We start from the raw sequence: 15,848 nt of genomic DNA on the forward strand, positions 1-15,848 counted from the left end.
ACTGAAACTCTGAGCACATGGTTTAATAAAGTTCTGTGTTTAAGCATTGATTGAGGAACAGGGAGGTACTGCAATTAGTACACCTACCAACATAAGAATGGTATAACTCAATTCTACCAAAATAAAAGACATACAAGGGGAAGACAATGAATCTCTTAATACTGCCCTCACACACCCTACAGTATCATGCTTCATCATTGTTCGGTTTCCATTTTCATTTATAACCCACACCGGCTGGCTTTGACCATGTTTGCAATACTATCATGATCCAAGAACACAGATTCACAAGCAAACTTTTCCAACTTTCCAAGCTCTAATGGATGTCACCTCATAATAAACTAACCACAGATATTTTTAATGAATACACAAAATCAGGTGAAAATGCTGAACTATTTATTGGCTGAATCAGTGGAGAAACATTTTTAAACAGAACAATGAAAACAATAAGCTTCAGTTTATTAATTCATCGATGAAAAAGTAAAGTGGGGGACACAGATATGCCAATTAGTAAAAACCAAAAAAAATTCTAATAATTTCGACTTTATCTCATTCTGATGGCAGATCAAGCACAAGTAGAAGAATGCTTAATTTGTTAAGCAGTGTATCAGCACAGTGAGCTTACATCAAACTTTGCTTGAAATACACAAAAACAAGAAGTGCCCTGAGTTTGGACACTTAATCTCAGTAGCTTGAGTCATTCTATATAATTAAATTTTCTTATAAGACAAGCATTGATTTATATTCAGACTAATAGCATAACATATCTGTGCAGTATGTAAAACATATTCCAGTGACAGAACTAAGTAACTTAAGCATGTATTGCAATGATCTCTGCTGGACCCAAAGACCACAGATTAAGTCTGAGATAACCACAGTTCTACCAAAGCTAACATGTTGAGTACTGTTAATTGTGTATTAATAACAATACATATGTCATTTGCAGCATTATAAAATGGCAAAACCACAATACCAAGGGTTGTATCATTATAATAACATAGTTTGGTAATACAGAAGTTCTGAATGTAATGAGAACAATATTTTCATATCATGATGTATGATTAGATCAGTGGTTTCCCAAAACGGTTTACTAAAATGTAATGCCAAGCAAACAATATATTTGTTTTGTTTGCAATCACAATTATTCAGGAGATGGACATGTACATTGTGGGCTGCCTGATTGTCACGAATATCACATTTTAATACCTATTTTCTATCTGTATAATGCTTAATCCAGCCATTCAATAAAAAAAAAATTCTGCCGTGAACAATTTGAGAAGATTGCCAACAATGTTTTCTTCCAAAGCCACACACACGGGATACTGTTTAAAAATATGAAATCCTACAGATCTGTTGACTCCACATATGCCATGGAAGCAGTTTTTGTCGAAATTGATTCGGCATGTGCCAAGACCTTCTTTTTTTTATTATTTGATTACCTATTATTGTTTTTCTTCACGATTAGGTGTGCAACACATTTATATGCTTTTGCCACATTCACAGGTAACATTTTAAATAAGTGTAGAAGTTCACAATTCACTACGAATACAATTTGACATAATAAATCACTACATATGCTTTACAGTGTAAAAGTACATTCTTCCAGGCCCTCTGAGGAAATTGTGATTCAAAGGCCTTTGACCTGAGACAACTACCAGGAAAATCAAATCTACAAATCAGTTTCCTGGCAACTAGGAGACTAATGTAGGAACAATGCGTAATATTGAGGAACTAGATAATTCCCGTAACATATAACAGAACATCTCAAATGAGTGCAGGTTTGAAGAATTTAGGACATGACATCTGTGGTGAATATAAATAAATGCTGTAGCAGGTGGTTTCGCTCCATCAATCTGTTTGCCTTCATGCCCTGCCCATGAATGACATCCCCGCAGCTAGCAGCCTTGTTCTCCAGTGATCAGGAATTGGCTGCGGAAAGAACAAATCAAACATTTAGCAAGAGGAATGAGGGATGAACAGCACAATTATTTGTATACAGAAAAATATATGTCCATGTATTTGCAGCGTGTGAAGCAAATGATTATTGTGCATGTGAGCCTGCACCTAAATAGATGTTGGCGGTATTTGAGATTGCTGTCCGTAGATGCTGTCAACAGCGGTGGCCTAGTAGTGTATCATGGGCTTTATGTATGTAATGGAAATGAGCCTCCACCCCCCATTTGTTAGTAAAATGCAGTCATAACTGAGGTGCAGAGGGCCATTCACTGCACCTGCTGCACCAATGACAGATGCGCCTCTGGTCATCAGTAAAGCGGGTAATGATTGATGGTAACGCAATACTGCACCATTTATCTGTGTTTTTCCCTTCTGTTGGTATTTAAATTAACATTTAGGAGTTTTCGCATTAGACTTTAAAGCCCTGCTGACCATCTGTACTTCCAAGGATTAAAGCGATGAGCAGCGGTGGAGAGAGAGCCTTGCGTCAGGTGGTCCCTGGTTCGAGGAGCTTGTGACTGGAAGCATGGGGTGGCAACTTGTATTCTGTCCCTCTGGGCCTTTTCTGTTACTGTACACTCATCACTTTCTGTCCTGCAGAGGACAGCTCCGCTCTTTTTCTTTTCTCTGTCTCTTAGCAGGAAATTCCCACACCATGGGCCTTTTTACATAATTTTGCCGTAGGGCAGTGCCCGAGGCCTACCTGCTGTGCTGCCCTATGGCTAAAAGAAAAGAACAGGAATGTGCTGTATCTATCAGATGCCTGACTTTTCCCAATGGGCTATTATGCGCCAATGCAGGCACTTTTTCATCATGGTGCAAGGGTACCAAAAGGCTTTTTTCTCTTTCTATGTGTGCTGCATTATGCAGCACACATAGAAATAGGAGAAACAAGGATAAATAAAGGTATTTTTGGCACTGCCTCCTAGTTATGATTCCTTGTAAATCTGGGGCAGTGTCAAATCGCCATTGGTGTTGCCAGAAACACCCACAGCAACACCTAATGCACAGCCCTTTAAAGCAAAGTTTACTTTGGCCCAGGATGCTGTGGTCCCAGCAATCCTGTACCAACTAAGGCAGACACGAGAAGACACTTACCCATTACCTAGGTAAAAGAGTACAACATGCTCCAATGGTAACACAAGAACTTGAAAGACAACTGCAGAAAGGAGTCGAAGCCAAGGCACTGCATTGGGTTCATGTGAACGAGTCCTGAGAAACCTACAGCTTGTACTCAGGATTTATTTTACATGTTTTCCTAAATTTGGATCTTGGAAATATTAGGACTCTGCCTGTTGAGTTCGTTTTTGAGTCAAGCTGTGTCTGTTGAACTGGCATCAGGCCCATGCTTTAGAAAATTCTGCATTCAGTAAACAATTGCCATGCAGCATCACCTGAGCACCACGTCTGCAACTCTCTTTGTTTTTCATTTCCCGCTGAGAAACTTGACACCCTCAAGTTGGCTGCAGGACTTTATAACCAAAACTCTAAGGCTCTAGTTGGTGTTTTTGAGCCATCATACCAATTAGCTGTGATTTGACATTGCTTCTTTTGGTGGCTCACCATGGCTTAGAGCAATACTTTAAGACCATTTAGTGACTTTGGATTATTTCTATTTCTATTTATTATTTTGCCGTTGTTTCTTTTTTGTTCATTAATATTCATCTTTCCTTCATGTTAGACTTATCGTATGTTGATAAATTGTTTACACTTTGACGTACCAGTACTGTTGTGTAACTAGCTGTTGTAGATATTTCGCGAGCTCTTTCTCTGAGGACACTGTGCTGCATAGGTCAAGCTACCGAGAATGAGCCAACATATTCCTTACAGAATCAGTTTAAGTGTGCAACAGAGTATTTGGACCTAATGATAGCTCATCAAGTTCGTTCTCTCTCTATCCAGGTTATCATGCCTATTTAGTTCAAGTTTAGCTTTAGCGCCAATAAATGTAATCATAGATCCTTTAACAGCAATTGTTACTTTTTATGGATATATTTCGCCAACATAGATTTAAACTTTGCAGTTATATTTAGTACAATTCAGGGCTATTCAATTCTCAACAAGCCTCGTTTTCTTTCTTTGTCACCTAAAATAAAGGTTACTCAAACTTTTGGGTATCAAGTTCTGCAATCCCACAGTGGCTGATAGATTGCAGCAGACATGTTTAAGAAATGATGGATAGTCCAAAATGAAGGATAGCATCCCATCACATCGGTTTGTGGGCTGAAAAAATGTAACTGGGATTATGAGGAGATGTCCCACAGACCGTTGTTAAAGACCTATAGCGCAATGATACCCTCCCAAGTATTGGACGGAGCAGAAGGTCTTTACCTAAGTGGTAAATATGGCTGGGACCTAGATGAAGAAAAGTGTTTCAAACACCTACTGTCGTTTCCAGGCTCAGCAATGATTCAGGCTATTAGGGCTAAGCTAGGAATAATATCATGGAGTATGCAAGCTCAAATGGCACTGATAAGGTTCTGGAAACCCCAGGATCCAGGAGCAGTACAAAAGGTCTCTCAATAGTGCAGAAATGAGATTCAGCTTAGTAGTTTAAAATGGGACACGGAGACAAGTAAGAAATTGTACACGGTGTGTGAGAACCTGAATGTGAGAATTTGTCCACACTCACTCCAGGTAGAAACTACTAAGTGTCTACTGAGATCCCAAGGGAAGGAATTGGCTAGGAGGTTAGATGTGGAATACCTGAGCAAGAACAAATCTGTACAATTTATGAGGATGACCTGGCAGAATGAAGCCTGGTAACCATATCTTGAAAAGTTACCTAATCATTGGCTAGGTGCGAAATTGTAAGATTAAGAATTGGCATTAACAAATGGTAAAATAAGAGCAGTAATGATGCAGCCCAATGGTAATTATACATGTATGCTAGGAACAAAATGTGATATTTCGCACATATTAGTTGATTGTATTACAGTTTTAGCCCTTTGGATATTATTCTTGCGTCCCATTTTTTTAAAGTATGGTATTGAATCATGGGCCCACGCTATAGACCTCCTCACTGATATGCCTAAACTTGATATTGCCATTGCAATTGGAAGATATATGAAGGCTGTGAAACGCTTTTTTATGGAAAAAGAACTAGGGGCATAGGTGCTAATTGAACTGGGCTTATTGTGATTTTAAAGGTTGAAATCTACCATTTTGGATGTATTTATTAATATACATCTCTAAACCATTTTTTAACTTTTATTTTATTTTTAGTAGGGATGTGCTGATAATGTTTACATTATGAAATAATGCTACTGTGATATCCATTGTATGGACATTTGTGATGCTTCTACTTTTATTGTATAGAGGTACCTACTCAATGGAATTATTGATGGAATTGTGATGATTTTAGGCAATTTATAAAAGATGTTGATATGCTATTCATGCTGTTTGAAGGCCAACGGTCTAAATAAACGTTGCATTTTTACTTGACTTGGCTTGATAGATATTGCATTGCCTCCATAAAAAATTCATTAAAAAATCATTCAAGTAATAACTTGCTTTCTCTGGACTTTTTCTCTGTGCTAAAATAATTCTTAAGTTGTATTTTGGATAAATCATGCATTTACACCATTTGACATAAATATACTCATGCCTAAAGATTCTTTCTGTTGAAAAACAGGGAAAAAAGCAATATCCTCAAATACCACATAGAGGGAATAGACACATTCTATACAAGTCTAAGGCTAATGAAGAGATAATAAACCAGATGTTTTTTAAAATACAAAATAATGCAATTGGTAAAAAGATATATAAGCTTGACTTTATAATACAACATTCTGGTTACATCCTTGCTCGTATTTTGCGTTTATTGTGGGGATATGAAGCAGACTCATTGAAACTTAAAATCTTCAATGTAAATAAAAATACTTTTCATATACTTACTACAGAGTCCCTTTTCACAGTTGTCAGGGCATGTACTGCATGGGATACCTGTTGTGTATGGTGTATTAAGTCTATCTTCATAATTTCCCCTGCAACATTGAAAAGAAATATAAAAATTGAGGGGCATCTCCAGGTCAGGTTTCAGCATTGCCCATCCCATTTATAGAACTATTTCGGCTCGAGTCACAAAGTTGTTTTTAGAGCAGGTCTGACTTACCTGAAATATAGTTATCACATTTTGCAATTTTCTGTAAAACACATTTTTCTACCTGTGTCTGTACGCATTTGGCTCTGAGGTACTCTGGTTGATGGCATACTGGGTCGAAACTTTTCTTCTACAAGTGGTATGTGTATGGCTGGTAATGCTATATAGGTAGGGATTGAGCCTTGCAAATGAGGTGTGAGAATGGAGGGTTTATTCTCCATCAGTGGATGATGTAGAGGAAGGGTGGTTGTATTAACGAGAGGAGGTGGACTTGATGGGGACATTTCAGGAGCTTATGCCTGGTGCGAGCAATACCATGGACATCTGAGTGGGAGAAAAGATGAAAAAGAAATGGGAGATAAAAGTTTGGTAAAAGTGGCGATGGAGTGATGGTGTCTTGCGTGGATTTAGGGAAGTAGGAAACTGCATGTGTGAGGATGGGAAAGTAAGCTGATAATGGAAAAGGTCTGTGTATGAGAGCCAGTGTCTTGAGGCCCCTTGTACTAATCTTTCCAAATAGTTATTAATGCTAGTTTTCCATGGGGCCTAATATTGCTATCAGATGACTGTAATGGTCTATATTGTGTCACGGATATTTCGGTAACGTCTCTTTGGTGCCTATTACTGTCTCTGTTTTACCTAAAACATTACTGTGCTGCATCCCATATTGAGGAATAAGTCCATAGCAATAACAAAGAGTGTCATTTTCCTCCCTACTTGAATCACATAGACATGAAGAGGGGGAAGGATGCTCTAGCACTTATGGCCAAATAATGAGGACTTAGCCGAGAATCAATACTATGCCTCTTGGGCATCTTTTACAAGGGCCAATGACATACTCCAATCCATCAGTCCTAGTGGGACCCTCAAAGAAGAGAGCTTATGCACACACAAAGCATTCAATAGATTTGGACAATATTAACACCCGTATCCCCTATCTGTAAAGGACCACAACTTTAGTAAACAATGATATCATAATAGATCCGTGACCCAAACCAACTCAATAAATCAATAACTTTTAAAACCAAAGACAGAGCAGATGAAACACTTACAGGGACATGTATGACGGGTTTTAGCAGCCACTAACGGAGAATCAGGCCATTAGCGATTGCTAAAACTCCTTTTTGCATGCACCAACCCTATTTTGTGAGTCTGTAACCTATTACCAACTCGCAAAATAGGGTTTGTGAGTCTGTATTAGGAAGGGACGTGCCAAGGGTGTCTCAGGGGGATGTAGGATTATTTTATGACCGGAATGCGGTCGCAAAACAATCGCTCTTTACCACCTACTTCAAGTAGGTGGTAAGCCAGTCGTAAACAGGAAGGGGTCCCCCGGGGATTGTGAATGGTAGCAAAATCTTTTTAAGGGCAGGCAGTGGTCACAAGGACCACTGCCTAATTTAAAAAAATGTAACAGAAGTGTTGATTTTTCTTTTTGAAATGCATCCCGTTTTTCGTTTAGGAAAACAGGCTGCATTTAACACACAAAAAAGCTTTATTTAAAAGGAAACAAAGACATGGTGGTCTGCTGTCCCCAGCAGGCCACCATCCCTGTGTTTTTAAGCAATTCTCAAAAAGTTGTAAATTGTGACCTACCTCATGAATATGAATGAGGTATTTCATTTAAGACCCTATTGTCTGAGACACATTAGTACATCGCATTTTGTGTCTTCCTAATTGTGAGTCACAAAAAGTTGCCAGAATGCTTCAGTTGTACATGTGGCCCTTAATTTCTCAACTGGTGAGAGTACATGTGTGATATAATCTATTTTAGTCACAGTCTTAGAACTGAAGCCCAACAACAATTGACTCCACAAATTCAAAATCTGAAAGAAAACAGCAAAGACCCAAAACGGCAAAAGACCCTAACTCCATACACAATAGTAAGCAAATATCCGAGTTAGATAAATGAAGTTTGTTTATTTTTGTATTTTTTTGGAAGTTTCATAGAACACTGAGTTTCTTTCTTCAGTCACTTTAGGGCATTGAGACCTTTGATATATATATATATATATATTCACTGAAAAAACCATAGGTTTCACACATGTTATAGTTAGCGGAAATTTTACTGATAAAAAACCAATGAAATTCCCCCGTTATAGTTAGTGCAGGCAACTATAACTCACGCGACCGCAATCCTCTGCTGATGCTAATACTGTATTTAGACACTTATTTGCCCATGTCTTCTTCCATACATTTTTAGCTATACATATATTACAAATATTTTTTTTTCATAAAGACACATATGTCATCAGCAGAAGATTGCGGTCGCGTGAGTTATAGTTGCCTGCACTAACTATAACGGGGGAATTTCATTGGTTTTTTATCAGTAAAATTTCCGCTAACTATAACATGTGTGAAACCTATGGTTTTTTTAGTGAATTTGCAAGGTTTTTTAAATGCTAATTCCTAACTATAACGTGTGTGAAACCTATGGTTTTTTCAGTGAATTTGTATGGTTTTTTAAATGCTAAGTTACTTTACGCCATTCGTGGCGTGCGCGCCCACTTAACGCAGTTCGTTCCGTGCGCGCACGGTGCGCTTCGCGCACCGTGCGCGCACAGTAAGCACGCGGTACGCTTCGCGCACCGCGCGCCCACTTTACGCAGTTAGTGCCGTGCACGCACGGTGGGCACGCGGTGCGCTACGCGCACCGCGTGCCCACGTTACACTAGATGGGCCATGTACGCACGATGCACTTCGCGCACCGTGCGCACATGGAGGACATATGATGCACTTCGTTTTGAAGGTAATATTTTAATTTTTCGTATTTTTTATAAGCCATGCGCAAATGGTGCCCTTCGGGCACCATTTGCACACGGGGTGGACAGAGAAGATACATTTTTTTTTTTATTACATTTTTTGTCATCTTTAATATGCCATGCACAATTAGTGGCCTTCGGCCACCAATTACACACGGGGTGGGGAAAGTCTGTATACATTTTTTTTTTCAGTAATTTTTTTCCGTTTTTGGCCTTGGGGGATCTTTGGGGACCCCCCCATCTTGGCTATGTGTGTGGGAGCTGTCCAAACAGCCCCTTTACATGTTTTTGTGCTTTGTATTTTCAACATCTCTCTCAGTGCGAGAGAGAAAATGGCGGCCGCCGCTTCCTGGTTTCGGCCGATTCGAATGTTCACTAAGATCTAAGAGCCAATCAGAATCGCGCTCGCGCACGTCACCGTACGCGTACGGTAAGCGTACCGTAAGCGCACCGTAAGCTGGCTCAGATATATATATTGATTTAAAGGCTATTTTCTCAGAATCTACTGAACAGATTTACACCAAACCTACAAAAGGCACTTCCTTGACCTGAGGACTACCTCTCTGCCAAATTTCTAGTAATTCTGTTCAGCCGTTCGGGCTGTAGCCCTGTCTAAAGGTCCTATGGAAAAATGCATGGGAAAAACGTGTTTTGGGACCCCCCTTTGATCTCAGCCCCCGCTTGACGAATCCCCCCGAGACTTTCAGGGAAGGAGCGGAGCGTAGCGCCCCACCTATTTTGAAAAATTCGCGAGGATTCGTCGACCGGCGCCAAAGTTATTCAAAATAGAATGTTGCGGATTTCCTATGGAAACAGGGTCCTAACTATAACTACCTACTGGCGACCGCCAGTAGGTAATATATATATATATATATATATATATATATATATATATATATATACATATATATAAATTCACTGAAAAAACCATAGGTTTCACACATGTTATAGTTAGCGGAAATTTTACTGATAAAAAACCAATGAAATTGCCCCGTTATAGTTAGTGCTGGCAACTATAACTCACGCGACCGCAATCCTCTGCTGATGCTAATACTGTATTTAGACACTTATTTGCCCATGTCTTCTTCCATACATTTTTAGCTATACATATATTACAAATATTTTTTTTTCATAAAGACACATATGTCATCAGCAGAAGATTGCGGTCGCGTGAGTTATAGTTGCCAGCACTAACTATAACGGGGCAATTTCATTGGTTTTTTATCAGTAAAATTTCCGCTAACTATAACATGTGTGAAACCTATGGTTTTTTCAGTGAATTTGCAAGGTTTTTTAAATGCTAATTCCTAACTATAACGTGTGTGAAACCTATGGTTTTTTCAGTGAATTTGTACGGTTTTTTAAATGCTAAGTGACTTTACGCCATTCGTGGCGTGCGCGCCCACTTAACGCAGTTCGTTCCGTGCGCGCACGGTGCGCTTCGCGCACCGTGCGCGCACAGTGAGCACGCGGTGCGCTTCGCGCACCGCGCACCCACTTTACGCAGTTAGTGCCGTGCCCACGTTACGCTAGATGGGCCATGTACGCACGATGCGCTTCGCGCACCGTGCGCACATGGAGGACATATTATGCGCTTCCTTGTGATAGGTAATCTGTTGAAATTTTTTGGGAAATTTCTGTGCTCTGATAAGCCATGCACAAATGGTGGCCTTCGGCCACCATTTGCACAAGGGGTGGAGAAAGTGTGGATAGTGTTTTTTTTATTTTTATTTTTTTACCGTACGCTTACGGTAAGCGTACGGTAAGCGTACCCCGCGAAATTGCCGAAAAAAAAATAATGCCGTTTTTGCTCTTGGGGGATGTTTGGGGACTCCCTCAACATGACTATGTGAGAGGGAGTTGTCAAAACATCCCCATAACATGTTTTTGGCCATCATGTTTGATACATAACACTCAGTGCGGTAGACAAAATGGCGGACGCCGCTTCCTGGTTTCTGCCGATTCGAATGTTTACTAAGATCTAAGAGCCAATCAGAATCGCGCTCGCGCACGCCACCGTACGCTTACCGTAAGCGTACGGTAAGCGTACCGTAAGCGGGCTCAGATATATATATTGATTTAAAGGCTATTTTCTCAGAATCTACTGAACAGATTTACACCAAACCTACAAAAGGCACTTCCTTGACCTAGGGACTACCTCTCTGCCAAATTTCTAGTAATTCTGTTCAGCCGTTCGGGCTGTAGCTCGTTCTAAAGGTCCTATGGAAAAATGCATGGGAAAAACGCGTTTTGGGACCCCCCTTTTATCTCAGCCCCCGCTTGACGAATCCCCCCGAGACTTTCAGGGTAGGAGCGGAGCGTAGATGTAAATCTGTTCAGTAGATTCTGAGAAAATAGCCTTTAAATCAATATATATATCTGAGCCAGCTTACGGTGCGCTTACCGTACGCATACGGTGACGTGCGCGAGCGCAATTCTGATTGGCTCTTAGATCTTAGTAAACATTCGAATCGGCCGAAACCAGGAAGCGGCGGCCGCCATTTTCTCTCTCGCACTCTGAGTGGGACAGCATAAATGAAGCCCAAAAATGTATAAAGTGGCAGTATATTGAGATAATAATCACCCAGTAATGATATACGGGCCCCCAAACAACCCATAAGGCCAAAATTTTTTTATTTTTTTGGAAAAATCGACGATTACGCTTACCGTACGCGTACGGTAAAAAATTATTTTAAAAAAAAAAAAGTATCCACACTCCCCCCACCCCATGTGCAATTGGTGCCCGAAGGGCATCATTTGTGCATGGCTTAATAACTAAATGAAAACAATAAACAAAACATTTCACAACGATGCGCATAATATGTCCCCCATGTGCGCACGGTGCGCGAAGCGCATCGTGCGTACATGGCCCATCTCGCATAATGTGGGCACGCGGTGCGCACAGCGCACCGCGTGACCACCGTGCGTGCATGGCACTAACTGCGTAAAGTGGGCGCGCGGTGCGTGAAGCGCACCGTGCGCGCACGGAACGAACTGCATTAACTGGGCGCGCACGCCACAAATGGCGTAAAGTAAGTTAGCATTTAAAAAACCGTACAAATTCACTGAAAAAACCATAGGTTTCACACACGTTATAGTTAGGAATTAGCATTTAAAAAACCTTGCAAATTCACTGAAAAAACCATAGGTTTCACACATGTTATAGTTAGCTGTAGATTTTACTGATAAAAAACCAATGAAATTCCCCCGTTATAGTTACTGTAGGCAACTATAACTCACGCGACCGTAATCCTCTGCTGATGACATATGTGTCTTTACGAAAAAAAAATATTTGTAATATATGTATAGCTAAAATTTAATGGAAGAAGACATGGGCAAATAAGTGTCTAAATACAGTATTAGCATCAGCAGAGGATTGCGGTCGCGTGAGTTATAGTTGCCTACAGTAACTATAACGGGGGAATTTCATTGGTTTTTTATCAGTAAAATCTACAGCTAACTATAACATGTGTGAAACCTATGGTTTTTTCAGTGAATATATATATATATGGCTCATTAGAGTCTGACCATTAAAACATTGTCCTGTTGTGGGGGTTAAAGAAAGACTACAAATATTTTTGCCCTTTCTACCAGTAACCTTAATGGAAAATTGAGATGAACGTCAACTCTTCTCAGCCACAATAAGTCAATGAAATCAGAGCTGGTTCCATGTGGCTTCCAATGGTTCAGGACGTTCTGTAAAGATAGTTTCAGGGAGCCAGGGCTTCTAGCCACTGCAAATCTATTTAGTTATTGCCATAGGAATGTGGCAAGAAATTATATAGCTGTGAAGCATCAACAAATGGCGAATGCCAGCACAACACCCCTAGAACATAGGGGGCCTATTCCGATGCCACCACCGTACCGGGAAAACAGGACCGACCGCCATAGGTGTGGCGGTCCCGCCATGGAAATTAGGATGGTGGCATGGTGGCATCCCGCATATGTTGCATTGTGGCAGGCGGTGCTCTAAGCAGCACCCGCCACAATGCAATATATGCATGTCGTGCATTTGCATGCACAATGTGGCAGGCACTGCGCGGTGCCTGCCACATTGTGCATGCAAATGGAGGGGAGTACCATGGGTGCACCCCAACTGCACCCCCAACCTCTGAGGGCCCTCAACGGGCCCCCGAAAGCAATCTCCGCCTGGCTTTCCATGGCGGGATCTCCGCCATGGAAAGCCCTGCACTGCCGCCCATCCTAATATGGATGGTGGTGTCTTGCAGACAGTGCCACCATATTGATGCCCTTTTCTGCCCGGTCGCCTGCCTGACCGGCGGAAAACCGGCGGACTGTCTTTCCGTCAGCTGGGGTCCTCACCGCCATCGTAATTTGGCAGGGGGAAATGGTAGGTGGGTGGTGGGAAATTGTGGACTGATCGTCACCACCAGACGGGCAGTGGCGATTCGCCCGTTATCATAATGGACTCCAGAGTTCTCCAATGAGTAGCTCTGCTGCTGCTGGTCCCTCTCTAACTAGCTGTGAGTAGCTCCCCTAAGTGTAGTCACATGACGCGCTGGGCCTATCAGTGCATATATATGTAGTGTCAAAATTAAAGCACATGATACAAATATTCAAATTAGTTTAAGATAGAGTGAAAACATAGAAATAGGCCTGTTTTTTAAAATAAAGACCGAACCAATCATAACACATATTATGTGTTACTGATTGCGTTTTCTTGTTTGTTCTACTAACTGCAGAATGAAAGCATAGGGCTCAATTCATAGGCTCATAACTCACATACAGAAATCATCCAAATTTGTATACTTGGAATTAAAATATCTCGAAAATAAAACGTATAGCATAGTGCTAAATTTCGAGTTATACTAACTAATATGTATAAAATTCAGGCCTATTGACAACATTAGTTTTGCACTCCTAGAATTTGTCTGTTACATCACTAACTGATATACGAAAATGTGCAAAATGTGCAAAAAAGTGCTAGCGTGAAAGTGCTTAGTTACATAAAAAATATATACAATTAAATACATAGCAGCTTCTAGCAGACGTCCCCTGTATCGTCTCATATTCCGATCTCTTGACATGCTTAGTAGTTGTATACAAACAAGTCCCAATATCCAGACTATACTATTTGTAGCATCTGTTGAGAAAAAATACGTGTTTTTGATATTAGCAGCCCATTAATTTTACATTTAGCAGCAAAAACTTGAGATTGTAAAGTGTCAATCTCAATATATTCATTATTAATGGAGTCGAAACTGGTAATGTAGCTTCCAATGTCTTTTTTCACACCTATGATTTCTTATTACCCTTCTGTTTTCGGAAAAGTAAAATATTTTCTGATGTAGGCTACTGACTACCTTTATGCAAATTTCTTTCTTCTTGGGAATTTATCAAGAAATTTCTTGGAAATCCACAACTGCGACACATTCTCAGGAGGACACTGAAATATGCACAGCTACATTTCTGCATGTAGAAATACAAAGCCAAGGAGCTTTGTGATTTAGTTCCTCTTAGCCATATTGCTCCACCAACATTTTGCCAGGTGCTCCATTTCCATGCCCATTCTAAAGCAATATGTACTCCTTCCATCATCAGAATTAAAATTATGACAATTTTTAAACAAGCATTTGCAATGCAATAGGTCTCGCATTTACAAGAGTTTGAGCTATTGGCTTTGCAAATGCAAGGCCTGTTACATTGCAAATATGTTTTTTGTTGTCAAAGCCCCCATGCCGCACTTTCACGTGCATGAAGGCTGCGCCCCTTCTGTAACAAATCAGAATCTAACGAAAGGTGTGTGGAAGCTATTAAAGTGAAACCGCGGCATAGGGGGCTTTTCCCAAAAAAAGCATCTGTTTATCAAATCTTCTAAAGAAAGTGCCGCTGCCTTAATGCACGTGAAAGGGCGGCGTGGGGGGGTTTGACAACAATGAAAATATTTGTTTCCACAACCTCTATGAAGCTGCCGATCAGTGTCAGCAAGCGCTATGAATAAGCAATAGGAGCAGATTTTTAAAGCAGCAATACTCCATGATGTACAGGGGAGCCATCAGCAGAGATGTGTGTTTCCACAGCCTCCTTTAAACTACTGCAGCACTGCCATGGAGTCCTGATTCATTACAGTGCTGCAGTCCCTCTCTTATTACCTCTGACTGCGCATGATCTAGTGATTACATAAACCCTTGCACAGAGCTGCTCTATTAATCCAGGTCCCAAAAACCAAAGAAATTAGATAAAACATTGTCAGTTAGACCCTTGCCTACTAAAATAATCTGGGGAAATTTGTGCCAAACAATTCCTGACTACAGGCTGTAACTCAGTCTAAGGACAATACATCCCAAAGGGCCTACTGGCTTTAACATATGATTTTCACAATAAATAATTCAGATCAGAGCTATTGGATCTGGCATAACTCCCAATGAATCAATCAGTTTTACATTCTTAATGAATTGGCTTGTCACCATAACAGCCTCAGGCCTACTGTGACTTACAAGCACTCTTTCAGCGGGAAGCACATAAATCCAGCTCGATCAAATACAGTGAGAAGGAAGATTTACATGTGGGCAGAGCCAATGGCCCTCTGTGCAGTACTTTGTGAAGTTCTTTTTCTGTTGATTAAATCAAGTACAGCAACAGCCACACCGGTCAAGCGAGGCCTAAAAAGCATGTTGGGTGCAACTTCCCCTTTAAAGACAAGCACCACAAAACAGCCTCTGCTGCCCAGTAATGTGGCTGTTTATGAATCAAAGTTGACGGGTGGGTTGCTTTAATGGCCGCCTTAAGGTGTTTTCTCATCTTGGGCCCAAGGCAGACACTGTAGCTGCAGGGAGACAGAAGGGCTAGTCGCTTTGACCTCTGCCTTTTAACGTTCTGCAGTTCAGAGGTCACACAGCTGGTCCTTTTGGGAAAGCCGCTGAGCGGGCTTTTCTGCAGGTGCCACATACCTGTGCACCGTCTGACAAGGCCTGGCCCCAAGATACCTTAGCATTTCAATCCATGGCCATATAAACAACTGCAAGCGGCATCTCGCAGAATTCACAGCGGCTCTGCAAACTGCTTTATTG

General features: G+C 40.9%; 1 protein-coding gene across 1 annotated transcript in view; it reads right to left on the minus strand.

Moving 5' to 3' along the window:
• Positions 1-378: 378 nt before the first annotated feature.
• LOC146822017 (cysteine-rich venom protein helothermine-like) overlaps positions 379-15,848 on the minus strand; it is a 111,825-nt gene continuing 96,355 nt past the window's right edge. The window contains exons 7-8 of the mRNA XM_085613118.1: positions 5,851-5,939; positions 379-1,926 (exon numbers count right to left, since the gene is read on the minus strand). Coding sequence (XP_085469244.1) covers positions 1,916-1,926; positions 5,851-5,939 — 100 coding nt within the window. The 3' untranslated portion in view covers positions 379-1,915. The remainder of the gene's footprint in view (positions 1,927-5,850; positions 5,940-15,848) is intronic.

The sequence above is a fragment of the Triturus cristatus genome, chromosome 6 (genome assembly GCF_964204655.1).
Source record: "Triturus cristatus chromosome 6, aTriCri1.1, whole genome shotgun sequence".
NCBI classification, from domain to species: Eukaryota; Metazoa; Chordata; class Amphibia; order Caudata; family Salamandridae; genus Triturus; species Triturus cristatus.